The sequence below is a fragment of the Mytilus californianus genome, unplaced genomic scaffold (assembly GCF_021869535.1).
Source record: "Mytilus californianus isolate M0D057914Y unplaced genomic scaffold, xbMytCali1.0.p SCAF_19, whole genome shotgun sequence".
Classification (NCBI taxonomy): Eukaryota; Metazoa; Mollusca; class Bivalvia; order Mytilida; family Mytilidae; genus Mytilus; species Mytilus californianus.
Genome location: NW_026262667.1, coordinates 4,021,606 through 4,046,680, shown reverse-complemented (window position 1 = coordinate 4,046,680; position 25,075 = coordinate 4,021,606). Strand labels below are relative to the sequence as shown.

General features: G+C 34.5%; 1 protein-coding gene across 1 annotated transcript in view; it reads right to left on the bottom strand.

The window, feature by feature from the left end:
- LOC127726993 (uncharacterized) overlaps nucleotides 1–25,075 on the bottom strand; it is a 153,110-nt gene that overhangs the window by 110,612 nt on the left and 17,423 nt on the right. The window contains exon 2 of the mRNA XM_052234364.1: nucleotides 22,603–22,716. Coding sequence (XP_052090324.1) covers nucleotides 22,603–22,716 — 114 coding nt within the window. The remainder of the gene's footprint in view (nucleotides 1–22,602; nucleotides 22,717–25,075) is intronic.

The following is a 25,075-nucleotide window of genomic DNA, read 5'->3' as shown; positions in this document are numbered from 1 at the left end:
TTAGCAGGCAACTGCAATTTGGTTTTAATTTTGTCAAAATAAGTGAATAATTAGACCTCAATGAACTTGTATTCTTATCACCTTCAATTTAATCCCTTAACTGGAGATGGGTTACGCATGTATTCAGCTTTTGAAAGGAAAAGAATGTCAACATTGAAAGTGAAACACAGATGAACTATTTGGTTGACTGGTTCAATTTACAAAAAATCATTCTGATACAGATACGATGATAAACATACTTTTTAACCTCAAATATGAAATCAAACAGAACTAGAAAAATTCAATTGCACGTGGTCGCTATCTTATATAATGATATTTATGTTTATATCGGGTTATATGACCGTCGGCAGGCAGTCTTCGGATGCCATCTCGATGGTTAATTAGATGATATCAAAACAAAAGTACACACGAAATTTTGATACATTTTATCGAGTACATGCATTGTTAATTGTTTATGATAGACTTTTGTAATTTGGATATACGTTTTAGTATGGTATAAATGAAATATGAGAATTTGAGTCAGATGGGTTACCATCAATTTGACAGCTAATGCCCTTTTAAGTGTATGTTTACATGACGGTTTTAAACGGTCAGGAATATGGAAGTTACATAGTCCGTGTTTATGTATGTTGGCGTTTGTTTTTGTAGCAGTTAAGTGTTTCTGTTGTTCTGTTTTGTTTTCTCTTATAATTGATGTGTTTCCCTCAGTTTTGGTTTGTAACCCGGATTTGGTTCAGTTAAAACGATTTATGACTATTAAACAACGGTATACTACTATTGCCTTTATTAAACAGCTTTTTTCAAATATCAGTATTGGCAAAGTTCGCTTCACTGGTGTTCATGGGTTAAAATCTTAACGATTTTCTAGCTTTACTTTCTTTGTAACCAAAGGCGATTTTTCGTTCATGTTTGTCTTTTTTTCTGATTGTTAGTTTTGGCGGTTTTTGTTCACAGAAATAACAATGATTTACAAGCGTTATTATGTTTTAAGAATATGAAATAGATTTCTTTTTTTTTTATTATTTCTAGAACTTAGCAATCGGTGTTTAGTTCTAAGAATATAACACATTTTGTATTCAAAGTTTGTTTGTCCTGTATGCATAGTAACTTATGTTCTAAATTTTGACCTGCTGCTATTAATAGCTTTTTTATTTAATATGATTTTAAACTTGATTTTGATGATTGATGGAATGTTTTGCACTCGTTAAGAATTATTTCATCAGATTTAATAGACAATAATTTAAGATGCTTATCAGTATATCTTTTTATAAGATCCAAGGATTTCGAAAGTAAAATAAGAATCCGAATGAGGTCGAATGCCCCATATATATATGTCCACGTGACAGGTGTATTTATTCATTTCACCTGTACAGCTACCTCTGTTTATATAAGGACCAGATGCACATGCACATATCTGTTAAATTGGGAAAACTAAAGGTCTTCAAAGTATAGGTCAAATATCAAATAAGGATAAGAAAATAGCATGGCGTGTCATTGAAAAGCATAGATCAAGCAAAACAGATTACTTCATGACGTAAAGACAAACAATAGTTCACAAGGCACTACACAAATAAATCACATTGAAAACAGTCGATTATCTAAAGAACATTTTTACAAAATTTGAAACAAGTATTTTTGAAACGACTGTGAAAAAATGCATACGATCAAACTGTGGTATATTGGTCAAATAATTTGGAAGGGAAGTAATTTTGTTTTGAAACAAGCGGAATCGTTAATATGGGAAAAAAAACATTTACTTGCGCATCGGAAAATTTATTATATTTTATGTTATGGTTCAATGCGAAAGTTGCTGCTAATGTTACATTGGACAAATTGGAATGACACTGCGTTAGAAAATGACATTCCATCGACAACAAATAGAGGAGCCAAGTACCCATCGAATTTCTTTCGAGTATTTGGATGTTTGCACCAACCGAAGTGATGAAATGTTCCCTTTTTATCAATTTCCGGATAAAACATTAGCACAAGAACGCGAAAAATATGTCGCAGGTCCCAAATAGCGATTAGACATATTTTGAGATCAAAGATGGCGGAAGACAATTAAACACTACATTGAGTGCGTTCTACTTTTGATATAAAAAAAGTTACAAGAAATAATTAATAGTGAGAAATGACAAGAAAGAGATGTATGCATCGTATTTAGCATGTTGTTGTAATACTAAATGCCTGCTTGATTGCTTGCAGGTTAGTTTTAGTTGCAGTTATAAAGTTTTGCATTTTTATGACCAATATTTTGGTACTAAAATATTAGGTTTTCGCTGTTATTTGTACCGACCAAACGGTACGGAGCAGGTAATCATAAAAGACAGGCGGAATACAACAAAGGGATCGTCAAACTCATGAGTCAATGACAAACTACCAACGCCTTGCCAAAAACGAAAATGGTCAAAACATCAGTCTACAAAACACAACATAGAAAACTAAATAACGAGCAATAAGAACACCACCAAAACCAGGGGTTTTCGGTTTAAACCAGTTAAAAAAATAAAAATTCACTGGGATGGCAGCTTGCTTTGAGCATCTGTCAATCCGATAAAGTATTAGGTCAATTATCTGTAGATTTAAAAACTTCAAAGACCATGAAGTAATTAATTGGATAAGTGAAATAGTGCCGAAAAGAAATTTAAAAAAAAAGGCAGGGTCAAAGTATCAGGGCATTACCATGCTAAAGTTTTGATATATTTTTCGTGATGTCATTTATTTTTTTGTATCGTAGGGTGACTTTAAAAAAGGAAGATCAACCAAAATCTAATATATCTGACAAGTACCCTTTATCTCCTAACAATCTAATCACAATTAATTCGTTTATCTAAAAGATATTATTTTTTACTGAGCAGACTTCTTAGAGAAAATTTAATCACTGTTACATAATTTAAACAGTCAGGGAAATGTAAACCTAAACGCATTTAAATACTACAACGTATCACGATTCCCATTATTAAATTACACGACCAATATCAGTATAATAAGATACAAATCCTTAATTTGAACAATCGACAGGTATTGGATCAGCTGATATCATACCCACGTTAAAAAATCAGAGAACGTAGTGTTCGAAAAGGTAGCTATGCGTCTTCGCTGTTGGAGTCGTTTGATGTTGATTGTACCGTACACTATTCTAGTTGATATTAATTTGTCTCGTTTGTGCATTTTCAACTTGAGTTCTATTGGTTTCTGGATGGGTTCATCTGACTATTTTTTTGTCTTTTGTCGTTTTTTTATTTCGTCAAATAAATGGTTCTACCTTGGTATTTTGCGCGTCTTGTTTTTTTCTTCTATGAAAATAGTTAATACTTCCATTTTAATTTGTGCTGTTGGCCGGTAATTTATTTATTGTGCACACTCTGTGCATTTTTCAATGCTTCGAAACTATGTTTTACACTTACCAAAAAATGGTTGAGGATCATTCAATATACCACCACCTTTATACTTCAATCCCGACGCACCTAGATTAAACGTATTCATTATAAATCGAACGTTTAAAATACATAAATGCAAACAACAACTAATTACTGCAACTCAAGATTGTCGTACATCTCATTTAGGATAAATTAAGTAAATCAACATTAAAATCATTTCGATTTCCTTGTGCCTTCAAATTTATATTTGTTGTCAAAACCTTCAAATGATTAAAATATTATATTATATTATACACAAACCCAACTTAAAAAGTGTTTATCTAAAGTAAGCAGATCATGCTCCACCTGCGGTTACCGTCAATTGTTAATTGGAAGTACATATTTGATGATATCGCTCATTCTGTGTTGTTACAATCAATCGACGAACAGAGGAAGGGATTGTGCTACGACAACTGAAACATATTCCTGGTCGTCCATAGCAAATCATGATGGAGTCCAAAACTCTTGAAGGGATATCTTCAACTTTACCACTTGGAAACCTTGGTTCTATAGCTTATGTGTTAGTAGTAACCCTCTTTCGATAAAATCATTATACGAAACGCAAGCTGTGAAAAATCGTTTCGACTGGTAAATATATACTTCATATACAGGGGCTGCTGGAATGTTTCTACATAGAAATGAGAAATTCACAATAAGGAAATCTGAAATAATCACATTCGTCGTAAAGTTAAGTTCTAAACCGATCATCATGTTCAATGTATAGATGCAGATTAACCTGTACTTATGATATTACTTTTCATGTTGGGTGCGATAGATGCGACAACATGATGATCAAACTTTGAAAAATTTATATAGCGGAACCTGAAGTTAAAGGATGATGAAAGCTTTATTTTCATTGTTTTTTTTAAATTAGAGTGGTGTTTTACAAGTATAATGTACCTCTTATTTAAATAAGATTTTTGTTTCTACATTTGCCATGAAACTTGGTTTTCAATGCTCTGAAACTTTGTATTTGATTTGGCTTTCAAACTGTTTTGATTCAAGCGCCACTGATGAGTGTTGTGTAGACGACAGACACGTTTGGCGTTTCAATTTGCGTCTGTCATTTTTATCTCTATCATTAGAAAACCAAATAAAACAAAGTATATTTTTAAAGTAAATTATATATTTCTATTTTTTTTTAATATCAAGGAGTTAAGGTCTTCCGATTATTTTGATATGAAGGGACAATGAAGAATGTATATGTTAAATGTGTCGACCCCTCCAAACCCAAAACTGCACTTGTTTCTTTTTTTGTATTTTTTTTGATTTAAACATATTTTATTTGAAAAAGTAGCAAAAGGGATTGGACACAAGTTATAACAACATTAGTGACGTCCTCTCCCTATATAAATATAAACACAAAGTACATTAGATAATGACGAAAAACATAGTAGGAATGCATGTATAAATACAAACTGCATACAAAAAAAAAAAAAAAAAAAAAAAAAACAAAAAATATAGTATAATATGGAATAATATATAAAACTGACTGGAGTGAAGAGTTGGAAAGTAGGAATTCAGAATGTTAATTGATTGTTCTAAATCTTTGTGTTATTCTGATATATGCTTGTACAGACTCAAAAATTTCTTTGTTTTGCTGAAAAGAAAGGTCACCGTCACCAGCCAATAGAAGCTCAATGGATATAGCATACCTTTCTAATTTTGAAAACAATATTTCTCTTGCTTCGTTGTGAAAAGGGCACTCAAAAAAGTAGTGAATACTATCCTCAACAGGGTGGCCACAGCTGCATGCTGGACTGGGTTTAATATTAACACGATGTAAATCTGAATTTAAAAAACTGCACACATTTCTCAAACGTGTATGAATGATATTAAGATTTCTATCACCACAACTGAAATAGGAGGGTGGCTGTATCAATTTAGACTTCATCTTTCGTTTAAAAATATTTATATTTTTGGACGTACGTATGTCGGGGTTTAGGTTATTCCATTCAATAGTAGTAGATGGAAAAAAGGATTTTCTGGTTATATCTAGTCTAAAACTTGGTACTACATAATTATTACTGTTTCGCAAATCGTAATTCGATATTTGACCAACAAGTGGGGGCATTAAATCGCAGAGAAAAACAGGGGCAGTCCCATTATGTAAAGAATAAAACATATTGAGCTTTCTGGACTTTCTTCTGTCCGCCAGCAATTGCCACCCCGTTTCAAAATATATAGCTTCCCGACTAGCAAACACGGGCAACCCAGTTACTAATCTTCCTGCTTCCAACTGAACATGTTCTAAATTGTCGGCATCTTGTTGAGTACAGCCATCCCATAATTCACATGCATATTCCATAATGGGTCTTATAAAAGTTAAATATATACGAGCAAGATTATTTCTATTCAATACATATTTCGATTTTTTAAGAACATTTAATCTTGTACTTGCACAATTTAAAATATTTTCTATATGTGTATGGAATTTACCATTGGAATCAAAAGCAATCCCTAAGTGTTTATGACAGGAGACAAATTCTACTGCTTGATTTTAAAATTCTATTTTAATATCATCTGGGGAAGTATTACAGGAGAATAGCATAGCCTTTGTCTTATTAGGATTAAAATTAATAAGCCAATCTTTAGACCATGCTGAAATTTGTTCTAAATCGCTATTTAAGACATCCTCTATTGTGTAAGGGTTATTACTTGAATAAGAAAGGGATGTGTCATCAGCAAACAATCGAGTTAGACTTATCAAATTATCAGCTATGTCATTTACATAAATGAGTCATAGTAGGGGACCTAATACAGAGCCTTGCGGAACTCCTGCATTAGTATTCTCAAAAGGCGAATATGAATTTGAAACAAAAACGCTTTGTTTTCTATTTGAAATATAACTTTCAAACCATTTATATAGATTTCCATCAATACCATACGCTTTTGGCTTTATTAAGAGGCCAGTATGCCAAACCCTATCAAAAGCTTTCGAGATATCACATAATATAAGAGATGTTATACAGCGATCATCAAGTGACATACATATCCTATAGTAAATTTCTATTAGCTGGTGAACGGTAGAATGACCTGGAATAAAACCTGACTGAAATTTGTATAATAACTTGCTTGCTATTAAGTGATTAAATACATTTTTAAATACAATTCTTTCAAATACTTTGCAAATTGCCCACTGCTGATAATAATGAGATTGGTCTATAATTGGAAAACAGTGATTTGTCTCCGGTTTTGAAAAGCGGCATGACAATAGCTGTTTTTCATTGATTAGGAAAGTCTGCATTTTCAATTGAAAAATTAAATAACAATGATAAGGGTACACTGACAGTATAACTTGTCTTTTTTAACATTTGATGACTAATTGAGTCATTACCTGATGCTTTTCCCAATTTTAAGGTCTGTAAAATATCAAGAACTTGATTTGGGGTTATATGAAATATATCAATTTTTGAATTTGATCTAGTCAGAAATTCTGGAGGTCTATTATTATTTTCATCTATAGTAGATATGGAACAAAAATACTTATTCAAAAGGCATGCTTTATCGTAATTTACAGTTACTAATTCGTCCTCTTCATTTTTAAGTTGAGTGATATGAGTAGAATTACCCGATGTCTTTACCAATTTTTTCATTACTGACCAATACGATTTAGAATTTCCACATGCGAACTTGTCCAACAAACTATTCTTTTTTTGTATCTTTTAGGAATGCATTCATGCAAATAATTCAATGTATTATTCTGTATTGAAACCAGTGCAGTTTCGCGGTCTAAATTATAAAACAGGCAAAACATGGATATTTTTCCAAATGCGATTGTATTGAGAATTGCAGACTTTTTTGTTCACATTTGTGTTCAGGTTTTACTTTCTACTATATAAATCTCTTGATATCTTTTGAAAAATTTGGAAATTTGAAAAAAAACTTTTATAACTTAAGGCAAAACTGGACCCTTCTAACTCGCTTTCTAAATTATTGAAACATATATTGTATTCTTTTATATATTTTTTCATTGAAGAAATTAATCCTAGATATGTATGTAAATCAGTTTTAATGTTATATACAACTTTAAACTTATCAAAAGTAATGATATTAATCAAATAAGTAATCAATCAACCAAATTCCTGTTTTCGTCCGAACCTTATATAAAAGTGATTGATAACCAATCTTTATTTCATTATATGTTCATATATTGCTATTTCGAAGTAAAATAACAATGAAAAACCAGAGAACAATTGAAGGTCTTTTAACCATAAAATTTCAAAAGAATTGATAAAAAATCACTAATGGTTTACTCATAGCTACTACTGTCGTCAAATTATATGTTTCTTAATACTGATTCTAAAAATATATGTTTACTATGTACTTTTGCCTGAAATAAGGGTGATAATTTGCTACTTCTGGTCCCATAAGACAGCTTTATTCCCACTAATTCCAAAAATATATCAGGTAACGATATACTTTACCCGAAATAAGAGATAGCATTTGCTACTTCCGGTTTACAGAAAGTCTCGTCAGGTTTATGCATGCCGATAAAAAAAATGATTTCTAGGTATTTTTCAATGAAAGAAGTGCAAATATTGCTATTTCCAGTTGACTCAAGGTCATTTCCGGTTGACATTTATCAAGGTAAGAAGTCTCCAATCTTAATGCAAAATATCCTATAGCTTTATCATGTTTCAGTATGAAATTAAAGCGAAGGTCAAAATCTAGAACGTCAAATTCTCATTTACTTTTTCCGCCAATTTTTTTTTTCTTGCGGTGTGTAGTGGTTTCGAAAGATGTCGCTCGGGAGTCGGATTTATTAAAGTTTTTCCAAACTTGTTTTCGAATCCCATATTTGAATTTTATGTAAAATTGTTCTACTTTATTGTTATGATTTTTCATTAATAAATACTGTTAAAACTTCTTGATAAATTTAAATCCCGGTCTTTCACTAAAATTAATTCTATCAAAACTTTTGATTTTTCAACCCTGTTTACCACAGTTTCCCATGTGAAATTGAAAAATCGTCTAAAAAAAAGTCCACAATGCTTTGCAATGTAAAAATGGCAGCATACGCAATAAATGTATTACTTTTGGGATAGCATACGACATATTTTGTTAATAGTGAACAAAAAGGTAAAACATGCTATACAGAGGAACAAGTGATCAGTATGCTAGAGTTTCTCATTGACAACGTATTTGTTGAATTTGGATGTAGAATTTTTCAGCGAGTTTTCGGAATTCCTATGGGAACGAACAGTGCGCCTCTCCTTGCCGACCTCTTCTTATTTTCATATGAGTCGGAGTTCCATCAGACACTTGTCAATAATAAGAAAAAACAAAGAAGCCCGATCATTTAATATCACGTTCAAATATATTGTGATGTTCTTTTCATTTACAATCCAAACTTTTCTGATTGGGTTCCATTAATCTATCCTCCAGAACTAGAAATTAAAGAAACAACAGACACGGCTTCCTCTGTCTCATTTGTAAACTTACACCTCGAATGTGACATAAGCGGTCATCGCAAAACCAGAATGTATGACAAGCGGGCGATTTAATTTTGAAATTATGTATTTTTCCCACCTTAGCAGCAATATACCAACTTCACCTGCATATGGGATATACATTTTCCAACTCATTCGGTATTCAAGAGCTTGCAGCTGCTACTCAGACTTTGTAAAACGTCACCAGTGTTTGAGAAGAAAGTTGATGAGCCAAGGTCTTGTCAAAGAACGTCTCGTCCTGTTTCAAAAAAAAGTTCATTGGAAAATACCGAGACTTTGTTGATAAATACTCTGATTCTGGGTATTGATGTTCCTTGTCATCTTAATAACGTGTTAAAGTTACTTTTTTTTGTCCTTTTATATTTTTAACCTTCACTGTTTATCTATTTTCGATTATATACTTATATATGAAGTGGATTGGTACTTATACATCTCGCCGTTTTGTTATTGTGCTATGGTAAATTTTGAGTTTTTGTCTTTCATTTGTGCTTAATATGTACTTTGTCTATCTGCCATTTTGTGTTTCTTTGTTGAAACAGTTATTTGGTTTTATAGTGATTAAGATTATATTACAATATTGACTGCTGTACCCCAATTTTTGACGTTTTACCTATTATATAGATATAAGAAGATGTGGTATGAGTGCCAATGAGACAACCCTCCATGTCTGTTTGATATGCTCACAAATTGTTGTCAATATAATGGAATTCTATGCGACTGTCATACAAGTGGGAGGTTAGCTAGCTTTAAAACCAGACAATTTTCCGTTTTGAATATCCCTTGAAGTTCGGTATTTTTGTTATTTTACTTTTTAAACTAAGATGTCGGTTAATTTTTTGCATATGATATCAAACATTTATAGCACTTATGGAAATCTCCCCGTTCACCGAACACTTTTTATTGTAAAAGTTATTTCCCCAAACACTGTTTTTATGCTGAGCCTGACTCAGCTAGTTTAACCAGGTGACTGTATCGCAATCTCGGCGAATATATAAAGAACACAACTTGTTTTAGAGATTGTAATTATGATATTCCATTAGAAAGGATTATACAGTAGTCAGTATTGTTTGTTAAACTGAAAGAAATAAAAATACAATATTTTACAATGTGTACGAATGAAATATGAACGTTAAATGCAATATTAATAGTCGAGTCAAAACGAAAGTAGAATTTACAGTTCATTTCTCGGATATAAATAACTTACAGTTCGTATGCATTTACTAAATCACTATCCAAATTAAGTTAATCATATCTAATTATCACAGTTTATGAATGAATCAAACGTACTTGACAGTGGTATGTCTCGATTTCCTCAGAAGGTTAAATGTCGTCCACATTACATGTGTTGGGATACTGGAGCGGACGGTGTCACAGAAATTAAAGGCAGTCACGTAATACAATAAAAACGGTGATGTAGGAAATCGTACTTCTGCTTTCCTGACATGTTCGTCGGAACTTTTAAGTGAGTTTACTATTACTCCTATGGGCCATTGGGTACGGCAAAGGCATTTGTCTTTTAGAAGAATGACGTCTCCTTCGATGAGATCACGGCGATCTTCGGTCCATTTTCGTCGTGGTTGAAGTAGCGGCAGATACTCTTCCTCCAACGGGACCAGAAAACACTGGCCAGAGCCTGTGCACGTCTTCCTTCGGCTAGACATAGATCACGTTTGTCGAATTCCCCAAGCTGATCTGAAGTGTAAATGTAATCAGTCTTTTGTGTCAATAACATAATTGGAGTTAAGATTAACGGATTCTCTGGATCTGTCGATACCGGTACCAGAGGTCTAGAGTTCACTATTGCTGAAACTTCTGCCATTAACGTATTGAGCACGTCATGCGTTAGGCTCCTTCCGGCAGCATTTAAAAGCATAGAATCAAGTATTCTCCTAACGATACCAATCATTCTTTCCCAGGCTCCACCCATGTGGGACGAATGCGGCGGATTGAAGATCCAAGTTGTACCGGAATTGTACTGAAAGTTCTTAAGGCGTCCGTCCTCAACGATGACTGAGTCGGTTTTCAAGTCGTCGATTGCCCAAATAAAGTTAGTTCCACGGTCGGATCGGAAGATCTTGACTTGGCCTCTTATGGCTGTGAATCTTCTGACAGCGTTTATAGAGACGGAAGAGCTCATTTCCTCAATGAGTTCGATGTGAACAGCTCTCGTCACTAAGCAGGTGAATAGAATTGCCCAACGTTTGGAGTTGACGTATCCACCACGGGTTTTACGTGAAACAATTGTCAATGGTCCAAAGGTGTCGATTCCAACGTTAGTGAACGGAGGTGATGGTTCAAGACGGTCCTCTGGTAAATCAGACATGATTTGACACTCGGTTTTTCCTCTTAGTTTGCGGCATGTCACACATTTGTGTATAATAGAAGAGATCAAGCGTTTAGCTCCGACGATCTAGAATCCTGCGGATCGAATCGCTCCATCTGTGAAGTGGCGACCTTGATGTTTGATCATGTCATGGTAGTGTCGGACTAATAATGTCGCTATATGATGGCGTCCAGGGACGATCAATGGTGTCTTTTCACGGAGGTTTAAGTCAGATTTAACAATACGGCCTCCTACTCGTAATAGACCTCGGTCGTCCAAAAAAGGATTGATATTAGCTATCGGGCTCCGCTTAAGAATTTGTTCCTGACGTTTAATGCAATCTATTTCATCTCCGTAAACTTCATGTTGTGCAGATATTAAGATGAAATTTTCGGCATTCGAAAAACTTTCCAGAGAAGCTACTGATGCTGCCTGTTTTGACCCGTGGAAACGGGAGAAACGTTCCAAAAAGGCTATCGCTCGCACAAGTGATGTCCAGTTGGAGAATCGGTTGAATCTATCAGTTCCGATACCTTTATGCTCAGGTGTGGCTAATGTTTTTGCAACATGAACAGTTGCACGGATTTCTCCATCTTCCTCAGAATCTATTAGCTGATATATGTCCTCGGAATTTTTCTGTTCCGAGGAAAGAAGTTCACTCGGTCCCAATAACCATTCACTGCTATGAATTGCGTGGGCTGGTACGAACCTTGTTCCCGAATCTGCGGGATTCCGGTTAGTTGGTACATAATTCCATTGATTTGGAGAGCTAAATTTCCGTATTTTCTCCACTCTATTGGCGACGTAGATAAAGAACCTTCTTGTCTCGTTACTGTTGTTACCTAAGACGACTTTACTGTCTGTGTAGAATTTCACGGTGTCTATGTGTAAATCTAAATCATCCACGATGGTTTGTGTGATCTCAACTGCTAATACGGCAGCAGAAAGTTCAGAACGTGAAATAGTATGACCACTTGTTGGTGCAACTTTAGCCTTCCAAAGAATGAACCCAATGTTTGGTTCACCACTACTGTCGGTCGTGCGCAGATATGCAACAGCTGCTATTGCTGTTTCTGACGCATCAGAGAAGACATGTAACTTCTTTGTGGTGGTTTTGCTGAGATACGGCACGTAGGTACGTGAATGCGCAATGTTTCAATGGCAATAAGAATATCTCTCCAAGATTTCCATTCAGTTGCTGCCTCATCAGAGAAAGGTTGGTCCCAATCGACAGTTTCTGATACTATTTTATTTAATAGGAGTTTCCCTTGTATAATCACCGGAGCCAAAAACCCAAGAGGATCGTAGATACTGTTAATTGTTGATAAAACTCCTCTCCGAGTGATCGGTTTGTTTTTTTATGACAATTGAAAAGAAGTTGTCAGTGTTTACGTCCCAGCTGAGTCCAAGACTACGTTATAGGGGTTTGCTGTCGGATTATAAGTCTAGATCCTTAAGATTTGAAGCCAAAGCACTGGCATGAAATGCAGACATATCACCGCAAATTTGAGGCGAATTTGTGAAGGCGTAAGTTTCCATATTTTGCTAATGCTTGCTGTGTGTCCTTCATGAGCTTAACAGCTTCCTCTTTTGTAGGTCATGACGTAAGACCGTCGTCAACATTGAAGTCTCTTGTAACAAAGCTCGTCACGTGAACTCTTGTTCTGATGCATGAACTCTCATGCGGTATTCGACGAGATTCTCTTGTAGGTCATTGTCTTTATGCCATAAAAATCTCAGATAATTTCGGTGGTCTTTTCTGACTACAAAACAGTGAAACATGTGTTGAACGTCTGCAGTTACTGCGACCATTTCTTTCCTGAAACGCAGCAGTACTCCCAAGTCCCATTGGTCAAGTCGGGACCTGTAAGCAGGACGCTGTTAAGTGAGACTCCGTTACATTTTTCGGAAGAATCAAACACACCCCTAATCTAATCGGGTTTCTTCGGGTGATAGACACCAAACAATGGTAAATACCAGCACTCTTCTTGGTCGTCTAACGGTGGAGCGAGCTTTGCATGATTATTGTCTAGAATCTTACTCATGAATGTGAGAAAGTGTTCCCGTTTTACTGGGTTTCTACTGAGACTGGCGTCTAACATATTAGCACGATGAAGAGCTTGTGATCTGTTGCTTGGCAATGACTTTCTTAGCACTCGAAACGCACACGGTGCTACCCAACTTCCTTCCGAGTCCCTCACAAATTCGTTGTCTATCTGCTTCATGAACATTTTGTCTTCGTATGAAATTCCAGGCTTATCATCGTCCGTCGTTTTTTCGAAGAGTGCAGATTGTAAATCTTTCTACACAGGGTCTGTGTAATTTTCCCGGATGTCAAACGTGCTTGTGCATGGTTGAAACGTTGACGGTTGTCCTGAAGGCAAAATGGTGGTAATTTTGACGTTTAATTCATAAGGGACGTGCTGCTTGTTAATGCAAGTCTCTCCTATCACTACCCAACCCAGTTTCAATTGCTGTGCATATGGAGTTCTGGATGGTCCTATGCGCTGGTCAAGGACGTGGTGTGCCTCTGTAACGTCTCTGCAAATTAAGAGAAGAATTTGGCAATGTTCCTCTATTGGTGGAATGCTTCATCTGAGCTCTTTTAAATGAGGGTGATGCATTGTGACTTCAGGAGTAGGAATTTCCCTATTATTAGGAATATGATCACAATCTCCAAGTACAGGCAGGTCGAATTTGTCATTACCATTTATTGATTCTATGATGAAACCTCTTCCTCTTTTCCCGGAAGTGACTACTCTGCCAGAGCATGTTGATAAGGTATAGTTCTCCGGTTTATCTTTTACGTCGAAAAGAGTGAAGAATTCGGGTGATGCTAGTGACCGGTTACTTTTGTCATCAATGATGGCGTACATACGGATAACTTTGTCCTGGTTATCCTTGTGAAATCACAGGGATCTCTCCTGCAACACCCTGTTTTTGGTTTTCAGCAAGGATCTCCTCTGAAACGCCTAGTTTTTGGTATGCAACAGGGATCTTTTCTGAAACGCCCTGTTTTCCTATGCCAGTTATTGTTCCCAGATCTGGGAATACATTAACTTCCGGTGACTTAGCATGTGTAGGCAAGACCGTAGGTGTCTGTGATGGCAGGTTCAATGCCAAGGAGGGCACGAAGTCTGGCGCTTCATGACTTAGCTCAATCTTAACAGGAGTTTGTTTTTTCTGTTGAGGGGCTGTCACTTCCTGTATGGCAGTTGGTTTAGGATGTTTATTAACAAAGTCTTGCACACAATGGAGCGGGTCTTCAGTCTCGTTATGAAGGTCGCATAACACTTGACTGTCGTCGTATTCTAAGATACGTGCCTCTGCTTCTGCGGCTGCAGCTTCTCTTTGTGCTTCTAGAATGTTCATAGAAGCCTTAATTTCGGCTTTTTGCCAGATTGCACGTGCAGCCTCTTGTTCCATCATAGTATTCCTGCGTACGGCCTCACGTTTCATTTCAGCTTTCATGTGTGCGGTCTCCGCTTTTCTACTTGCGGCTTCTTGATCTGCTTTAATGACTTCTTGTTCTTCTCTGATAGCTTCTTGTTCCACTTCGGCCTTTATTTCATTTTGCTTGAAAAGAGTCTGTTCTTCTAACATTGCCTCCTGCTTTAGTAACAAGGCCTGTTTTTCAGCAAAGGCTATCTGAGATCTGGCAGCCTCTGCTTTGGCACGCTTCATCCGTGCAAAACTTGCCATGATAGAGACGTTGGCGCTTCCACTGTGCGAGGTTTTATTGCCCTTAGATGTCTTGGTTTTTGTAGATTTAGCCTTTGTCAGGGTGAGGCGATGCTCGTGTAAGGTTCCAATTGCCAGGTCAACTTTAGACATTCGGATATCTGTTGAAAGTTTACACGTATCAATGTCTTTAAGGCTGTCTAGCGTTCTTGTATTTTAAAGAAATTTCAAGTACTCGTCTGTGAGCCTGCGATAATTAGTACAGGCTTGTACAATTTTATCTTGTGCTGTTAGCAATTGCTGGAGGTCGTTAGTAGGGGTGGTCGTTTCCAATAATTGGGATTCTAGGTCTAACCATAGGGCCTCTAAGTCATGATAGAGCTTGTCTCGTTTCTCTGTAAAAGCTCCCTGTCCCTTTTCGGTAAGTTCACGTACTCGCATAGTCTCGGCATTTTCATCCAATGGTGTTGTAGTATACGGATTCTCTATTTGTTCTTTAAAGACGTCTCCCTCTGGGGGTTGAACCTCGTCTTGCTGTTCCACGTGACTCGGATCCATGATGTAAATCAACTAACTGTAGGCAAAGTTGGTTCAACGTTGTTGGTTTGCTGCTTAGGACACACAAGCTGTGTTGCTTAGTGTCGAGGTAACAGCTACCTACGAACGATGCTCCGTTGTACTTCCTGATCAGGAGATGTGTAGACAAGTTGTTGTCAATTGACTGTGCTGAGCCTGACTGTATCGCAATCTCGGCGAATATATAAAGAACACAACTTGTTTTGGAAATTGTAATTATGATATTCCACCAGAAAGGATTATACAGTAGTCAGTATTGTTTGGTTTTTGAGTCAAAAACGAAAGTAGAATTTACAGTTCATTTCTCGTTTTTTTTGTAAGTCACAAACTGTAAGCCATATAAATCTAGATACTTTGTATCTGAGGTCCTTGGGTCATAAGGTCAAGGTCATAGGTCATGGTCATGTTCTAAATTTTGACATTCACTGCATATCGCTTCTACTCAGAAAGAGTTATAGATATCGACAAAAACAAAATATTCAATATTCAATGTCTTTGAGGAATCATTATGAAATGAAAATCATCGCCTTCAGTCCCATAGATTTAATTGTAAAAATGCAATCAAATTTATGTACAGACTGCTGGAATATATCCATGTCTGGAAAACTCTGCTTCAATTTATGTATGTTCTGAAAGAAATCGATTAACGTTCTGTTCAATTACTATAATAACATCATATTGTTATGCATGCAATGAATAAAGACTCGTTGTCAGTGACTATACATCAGTTAATCTGTAAAAGAATAAGAAAATAAAGTCCTGTTCGCACTATAAATACATATGCGGTTAGCTTGACATCCTGACCTGCACTGAGAAATTGTTAACATTGGTTTTAAATATGCATTGAAATACAAATCTGTGCTCCTGTAACAAAGTTGAAAGTCATTAAACCGTAATAAATAATGACTATTTTATCAAATTGTTCGTTGCGACATGTCGTTACTTGAAAATTTTCGTCGAAAGAGTACCGTTCCTTTTAATAAGAGTTTTCTCCACTAGAAAGTTTAAAATAAGTTGTATGGCGATGAAAATCATGAACCATAGTTAGTTTGAGATCCTCTCTTTATGGCCTTGAAATTGAGGTCAAGGTCAAATGAGAATTTGACGTTCTAGATTTTTACCTTTGCAATAACTTTATACTGATAAATGATAAAGCCAGGAAAGGATTTTTTGCATTAGGTTTGGAGGCTTATAACCTTCAAAACAGATTTATTTTATTTATAGACACGTACAAGAATATTAAATTGGGATTGAGTTTGTAATAGTGTTATTTTATGTATTTTCTAACCATGACAAGAATATAAAAACGGAATTATGTTCGTCATGGTGTTATTATTAGTATTTTCTAGCCATGTCGGTTTTTCTTCTTAATCAAACCTGTATAAAAAAATCCTGTGCATAAAGTTGCTTTAAACTTAAAATCATATACTAGTAGTTGAAGTAGCTGATTTTGTATCTTAACTTTTATATACATAAAGAAAATGAAATTGAAATAGCTGTAATATAAGGCAAGATTATATAAGACCAAACAGTAAACACACATGAAAGAAACAACTTAAAACAAAAACCCCGTAGACGAACCACGAGTAACTCGACTATACTGACAAATAAGACATATGTGAAATGTACCGAAAATACCGAATTCAAACCACAAACGAAATAAACAGACAACAACTCAGCACAAAATGACCCATCGGACCCATACGTATAAGAAAGTTAAAACAAAATGCCCGAATGCAGGATATATAAATACCGAACCACATAGTCTACAACAACGAACAACATAAGACATAACAAAATATTCAACCGGACTCAAGAAACAGCATAACTAAATACATGAATGTTGGAAATATAAATACTGAGAAACGTCGTATAAGAATGCGAATTTACACTCGGCAAAACAGTCATATTCGGGAATAGGTCACGTTCGATACTAAGCAGACCAGACGACGTAGATGATAAACCACAATCTAAGACTTGGTAAAAATGTCGTTAGTAAGTTTAAACACAGACACATCGTAAAGATCAACCAATTTGTGATGGGGTCCATACCATTTACGGAGTATTATTTTTAATCTGTCCTCCTAATAACTTTATTGGAGCAGTTTCTGCGTAGGTAACACACTCCTGTATATGAAGTCCGTATAGTGTGAACACGCACGAGCATAACGTATCAATTGAGATATATAAACACCATACGACGGGACAGTGGGTATGTTACCGGGAAATTGATAATTGGGAAGTTGAAATCATCCCGTTTGTCATGGATTTTAGTCTGAAGTCGTCATTCTTTGTCAATATTGAGAAAAAGATCAAGGTATGAAGCAGTCTTTCTAGCATCAGTAGTATCCTTAATTTCAAGTTCAATGGGATATATGAGATGCAAGAACTGACTGAAATATAAGTTATTCAGTGATAGGACATCATAAATACATCTGAAAGAAGATTTCGCAAGGTGCTATTTTTTCTCTTTTAGAAGGCTCTGAATGACTTCTGCTTCATACGAATACAACACAAAATCGGCTAGTAGAGGTGCACAATTAGTACCCTTTGGAATACCGACTGTCTGTTGAAATATTATTCCTCCAAATATAACAAATATATAGTCGATCAAAAAGTCCAGCATTTTGATAATATCATCTTCAGTGTATTTTCTAATAGATTCAGTGTAGTTCTTCACAAAATAAGAATTATTATAACCCAAAACAAGAAATTTATAACTACGATTCCCAATTTTATAGAAAAGGCCCTGTTTAATGAGATAGTGAAGTCGATCTTTCAGTTGAGCATGGGGAATAATAGTGAAAAATCAAAGGTCTTAATGTTGCTGCAAAATTGCAGAGATTGTGATCTAAGATTTAGCAGTAGATCTTAAGAATTTTTAAGAATCCACATCTGATTGACATCACTGGTTGAATATATCTCATCACAATATTTCGAAAGGCCATCTCTTACTGTAGAAAGATATAGTAGTCAGCACTTTTGAAAGATGTTTTAGTGATCCAGCTTTGTACCGTTCTTTATAAGGAGTTTTGTGAAGTTTTTATATCCAGTATAATGACGGTAGATATTCTTCGTTTTCTTTGATGTTAATACCAAAAGAAAAAAGAACTGATTTGTGATTGTCTAAAATTTCATCCTTTTAAAATGATGTTAATGAATATGTAGGATTACCGTTTTGCTGTTTATTCTAATCTTTATTTGAGACATTACAAATAATCGTTTTTGCCTATGAAAATATGAAAAAAATATTATTGGAGGCTTTATCTGCTGGAACAACTACATATTTGTCATGAAAAGAGGATAAACCTTTCATTAGACCGGACCTCATCTTCTGTAAACCGAAGTAGCAAATAATTTCTCTTATTTCCGGCAAAGGTATATCAAAACCATATATTTTTGGAATCAGTGTAAATAAAGCTATCTTATGATAAAATTGAGAATGGAAATGGGGAATGTGTCAAAGAGACAACAACCCGACCACAGAATAGACAACAGCAGAAGGCCACCAACAGGTCTTCAATGCAGCGAGAAATTCCCGCACCCGGAGGCGTCCTTCAGCTGGCCCCTAAACAAATATATATACTAGTTCAGTGATAATGAACGCCATACTAAACTCCAAATTGTACACAAGAAACTAAAATTAAAAATAATACAAGACTAACAAAGGCTGGAGGCTCCTGACTTGGGACAGGCGCAAAAATGCGGCGGGGTTAAACATGTTTATGAGATCTCAACCCTCCCCCTATACCTCTAGCCAATGTAGAAAAGTAAACGCATAACAATACGCACATTAAAATTCAGTTCAAGAGAAGTCCGAGTCTGATGTCAGAAGATGTAACCAAAGAAAATAAACAAAATGACAATAATACATAAATAACAACAGACTACTAGCAGTTAACTGACATGCCAGCTCCAGACTTCAATTAAACTGATTGAAAGATTATGTCTTCATCATATGAATATCAGGCACAATCCTTCCCGTTAGGGGTTTAGTATCATACCATCATAACATATATGAGAAGAACATAACCCGTGTCATGCCAACAACTGGTTTTTAAATAAATGTGTTTAGTGCCGATGCAAAGACCCTATAAGTGAATCAATATTAACGCCAAAATGCAATCTTTAATGACCTGACAACAGTATCGTAACTATATCCCTTCTTAATATGAGACTTGAAGTGACGTGTTTTACACGGAAGTAACAAATTATCTCCCTTATTTCAGTCAAAAGTACACAGAAAGCATATGTTTTCGGAATCAGTATGAAATAAACTATGATTGGACCCCAGTAGCAACTTTGAATAAACCGGAAGTGACTTCTTATCAACGATTGAGAAATTTACTGGTGGATAGAGAACAATTGGTACATTATTATAATTATTTTTTTTTATTCTTCCGCCAAATTCTTTTGTGCTGCTTGTTTTGTTTCATTTGATATTTAGTACATGGTATCGTATAGTGTGTACGCCTATGAAACTGACACAGTTTAACAAAACACTTTTCTTTGTAAGAGTTATCTCCCCATAAACTTTTTTTTCATGTGATTACTACTCCTTCGCAAACGTTAAAGATATCGACAAAACTATTTTCTCAGGATGTCGTGAATTATTTTGAAGGAAGCGAATTTGTGAATTTGAAATAAGTGATGTGTGTTTGTAACTGGTAAACCATAATTGATCGATGCCTAAGGTCTTTTGATTTGAAGTCCTTGGTCCACCAAAAAGAAAATGACCCATGTTCACATGTCAAGGTCATGTTCTAAAGTTTGAATTTTGCTTATTATAGCTTCTTCTCAGAAACTGTTTAATATATATCACCAAAATATTTTTACTAAGTTGTTAATTTTTCTTTTCGTATATTTTGATTGATAGGAAACGTTAATATTTGATGTTAGATTTTCACACTCTAATATTTAACATTAGTGTTGTATAAAAAAAACTTGAAATTTAAGATCTATTTTTTTTACCTTTGCTCTGATTTTTGGTTTCGCAAGATGCCGCTTAGATATTTGGTATAAGATATCGAAAGTTTATACGATCGTAAAACTGACACTGTTTAACCTAACTCTTTTCATTGAAGAGAAGTATGTTTCAGGACTTAAATCTCTTCATACAAAAATGTTTTCGAAATAGAAATATGGTAAGTTGATCACAAATATGGAAGTAATTTTTTCATTTCTGATTAGAAAAGTATAAAACTGTTTATTAACTAAAAACAACTTCTAGACCATTGTTTTTATTGATTTTCGCAATATCAATGTCCCGTTATTGTAGCGATATATTAACAAAACTTCACGTTATTTGTGTCGACAGTTAGTCTGTGCGTTAAAGACATTTTCTGTTTAAAGCGTTTAATATAATAGATAAAGGAAAAGATTGTTTCTGCCTAACGATTTAACTAATATTAAAGATGGAAAATTGTAAAGAAAATGCCGATTTGCAATAATAAACGATTACTTTCAAATAAGTTAAATATTCTAATAAACTGTAGTGCGCATTGTTTCATTCAATGCAATTGTCATACAAGTGAGAGTTTTAGCTATCTATAAAACCAGTTTAATCCAACATTTTCTACATAAGGAAATGTCTGTGCCAAGTCAGGATTATGACAGTTGTTTTTCAGTCGTCAGATGTGTTTCAGCATTTGATCTTGCAATTTTATAAAGCACTTTCCGTTTTGAATTTCCCTTGGAGTTCTGTTTTGTTATTTTACTTTTTAATCAGGTTGAATAATAACCTTACACGGGTCATTATTTCATTCCTTGAAGTACATTTCATTGAAACTTGTAATCGTCTGTGTTGTATATTCGAAGGAAAGACCTAACGTTCTAAGAGGAAATAACTTCATATAGGTATATGGAATATTATTGCACCTCCCAACCATTAAATTATGTGGCCGCCCCAATAGAAAATGTGAAAAAATTGGAGATTTGTAAAAGCTATATATATAAATGTAAAAAATCAGAAGCTGGCATCAAGAAAGCACAAAATCGTACTGTACATGTAACACTAAAACACGGACCTCCATAGATTTCAAATACGATGGAAATCAAGATTTCTTGTTTTTTCTATAATCCTACACATGAATGTGATAACATTTGGCTTATTTTAAAAGTGCAATGAAAAGTTTTGCATTATTAACTATATCTCAAATAATGTCCCTTTATTGCAGCAATAAGTTAGAAGAACTTCATATCAGGTGTGTTTAAGATTAAACTGTGCATTAAAGACGTTTCTGGTACTAGTATTTCAAACTTATGAATGGACGCAAAGTGTTGTTTCTGCCTTAAACGTTTAAATCAAATATGAAAGAACGTAAATTGTAAAATAATCCTTTAATTTGCAACAAGACATTATTACTATCAAATGAATTAAATATTATAACAAATTTCTAATTGGGGCAAATAATGATCTTACACAGGTAATTAGTTGTGCTTTGAAGCATATTCCATTAAAACTTGGTATCGTTCGGATTGTTTCCTCAAAAGAAAGACCTATCGTTCTAAAAGGAAATAACTCCATATAGGTACTTAAAAAATATATTAATTCCCTTGCACAAACTTCCTGTAGAGCATTTTTGCTTATCGTATTCATATTTTTCGTTTAGTCCGAACACCAGTTTATTCAGTGTATTAATTGTCAACTACATTTCTCTTGTTCTCCCTCCATCGAAGTCTTAGTCTTTTATCTCCTACAAGCTACTTTCTTTGTGACAGGGAAATTGGTGCGATTGTCGTACAAGTGAGCGGTTTAGCGCTATAAAACCAGGTTCAATCCACCATTTTCTACATTTGAAAATGCCTGTACCAAGTCAGGAATATGACAGTTGTTGTCCATTCGTTTGATGTGTTTTGTCATTTGATTTTGCCATGTGATTAGGGACTTTCCGATTGAATTTTCCTCGGGAGTTCAGTATTTTTGTGATTTTACTTTTTATTGCATGAGCGTTATATGCTAACACAGCTGAATATTTATACATAGAAGCTAATTTTACTACTTTCTTTTATGTTTCAATAAAAAGAAAAACAAACACCACCTCCATATCTTTGAGTTGAATAATCATTAGAGTATCTAATATTATTAATCATTTTATAAACATGTCATTCAAAAACATCACAAACAAACACACACACACACTTTTCTTACCGTATTGACAATTACTTCCAATATATCCGGTTGTACATGTACATGTATATCCAATCATTTCATCTGTACAGCTACCTCCGTTGACACATGGACCAGATGCACATGCATTTATGTCTGTACAAATATGAAAATGAATGATATAAAGGTCGACAAAGTATCTTCCAACATAGGTCAAATATCATATAATAAGAGGAAAATATCAAGGCATATATAAATATAAGAAAATATAAATACAAGAGTCAAGGTAAACAGGATTGCTTATAGAAACAAAACGACAATAAGATACACAACAGTCAACAAAGCACTACATAAAAAACTGAAGGCTGACTAACATGAACCCAATCTTAACCAATGGTTTAATTCAGGTGTTGTTTAATTCAGGTGTTCCCAAACTGTTTGCAGTAATTGCTCCTCTGGATCATTTTTGATTTGTTAGATATTCTTTTAAACTCAATACTTTGTCATATAGGAAGTTTTGTAAGAGATAGTCAGGATATGCTCAATCTTTTAAACTTTCCAAATTGATCTATCGTTGTTTCATAAAAAAGAATGACCAACGTAGATACAAAAATCTTGTTTAAGGTAGGGATAATAGATTTAGGAAGATAAAACCATTCTGACTAAATCGAAATATTGTCTGAAACTGACATCATCAGGATGCTTGATTTCTTGATCAACAACATATTATTACGTTTTGAGGAAATTCTTAACCAACAATCGGCTTTTCTTTGGGAATCAACTGTGCTCCTCTTCCTATAGACCTTCTCCTTTATGTGTATGATTAAAACTTAGATAATTATGTTGAACACAACTATCTAACCGAACTTGAAATAAAGAATACTACAGATACAGTTAAGTCTGACGCATATCTTGTCTTGCATCTAGAAATTGACAGTAAGAGTCAGGTAAGATCAAACAATTGTTTCCAAATTATTAACTTTCCATTTCTATGAAGCAACATTCCAGTAGCGCCTGCATATGGAGTATACATCTACCTGTTGAATTTTGAATTCTTGTCTTTTATTTTTGCTTATGTACTTTGTCCATATGCCATTTTGTGTTTCTTTGTTGAAACAGTTATTTATCTGTGTGTATGTAAGATGACAAATTCGAAAGAAATAGAGCCGCTGGGAATTAAAAAAGACCAGTTTTTCATTAAAAAATATAACGTTTAAATCTTGACTTGTTACCTACCTAGTTAGTTAACTAAAAATCTAAAGATTTGTTTGTTATCTCATTATGGCTTTATTTGATTCTTTCTAAAGCTGCTATGATTCTCATATCATGGGGCTATTGAACCATCTTGGTAATAGGGGGAAATTGTGCCAAAATTTCAGTTTAGAAATAGCTGATGTGACCTTGACTTTTACCTTTTCACTCAAATTCAATAGTATTGTTTTGCAAATCCAATGGAGCATTATCGAACATATTTGATAAATTAAAAATGAACATATGGTTCGATAGACAACATCCGAAAACAAATTTTGCCAATCTTACAGTAGATCAATAACACCTTGACCTATTGCCTGTAAAATTATTTGACCTATTACCTCTCAAATTAAGAGCGTCTTCCTCTCCCTAAAAGCATTACTGGACATAGTTCAGTATAAGTTGAACATATGGTTGAAAAGAAAACTCCCGGAAACCAAATGCCAGTCTATCAATAGCTCCTGTGTTTTTCCTGACCATAACATATTGACCTCAAGTAAAAAGGGTTTTCCTCTTTCCATGGGCATTTTCAATCCAAGTTTGGAAAAGATAGTTATTCCTAATGCCTTAAAAGATTTTGTTCAGAAAAATCATAAAAAATAAGCAGAATTATTCTTGTTGTAGCTTGGCTTTAAAACAAAATTCGTTAATGCCTATTGTTGTTGACCTTATTCCTTTGGTTGTTTTTTTTTGTGAATGAATTTTAGTGTGTGCGAGGCGCTCTCAGATATGTCTTTGTAAGGACTGTTCAATTCTAAAACCTTTAAAGCCAATGATGTATGAATATATGACCTAAATTTACATCAAAATAATAACCAAATCCACATAAGGTCGACCTTGTCTCAGGGAGATGTTATCTTTAGGTCCCAATAACTGAATGTTTAACCAGAAAATCTCAGAAGAATATGGGATAAATCATCACAGTTCCAAAGTGATGATTACTGACGAAATGAATAAATTTTATTTACATTTTTCTACATATATTTGTGTTGCATAATAGTATTAAAATTGGAAGATTTTTACATTTTGTCGAATGATCAATGGTGTAAATCCGTATACAAAAAAGTTGAAATTATATCTCACCGATTTGATTGGTCGAGGAAAATCGTAGAACATCATTCTTTCTGTCATTCATAACAAGATTTCTGGTAGAAACATATCTCATAGTGTTGTGTGTAAATAGATTGAGTTGGCATTCATTAAACGTTATAGTCTGGTCCATTGTGAAATTGAACGTAAATCCATTACTTTCAAATTTTCTTGT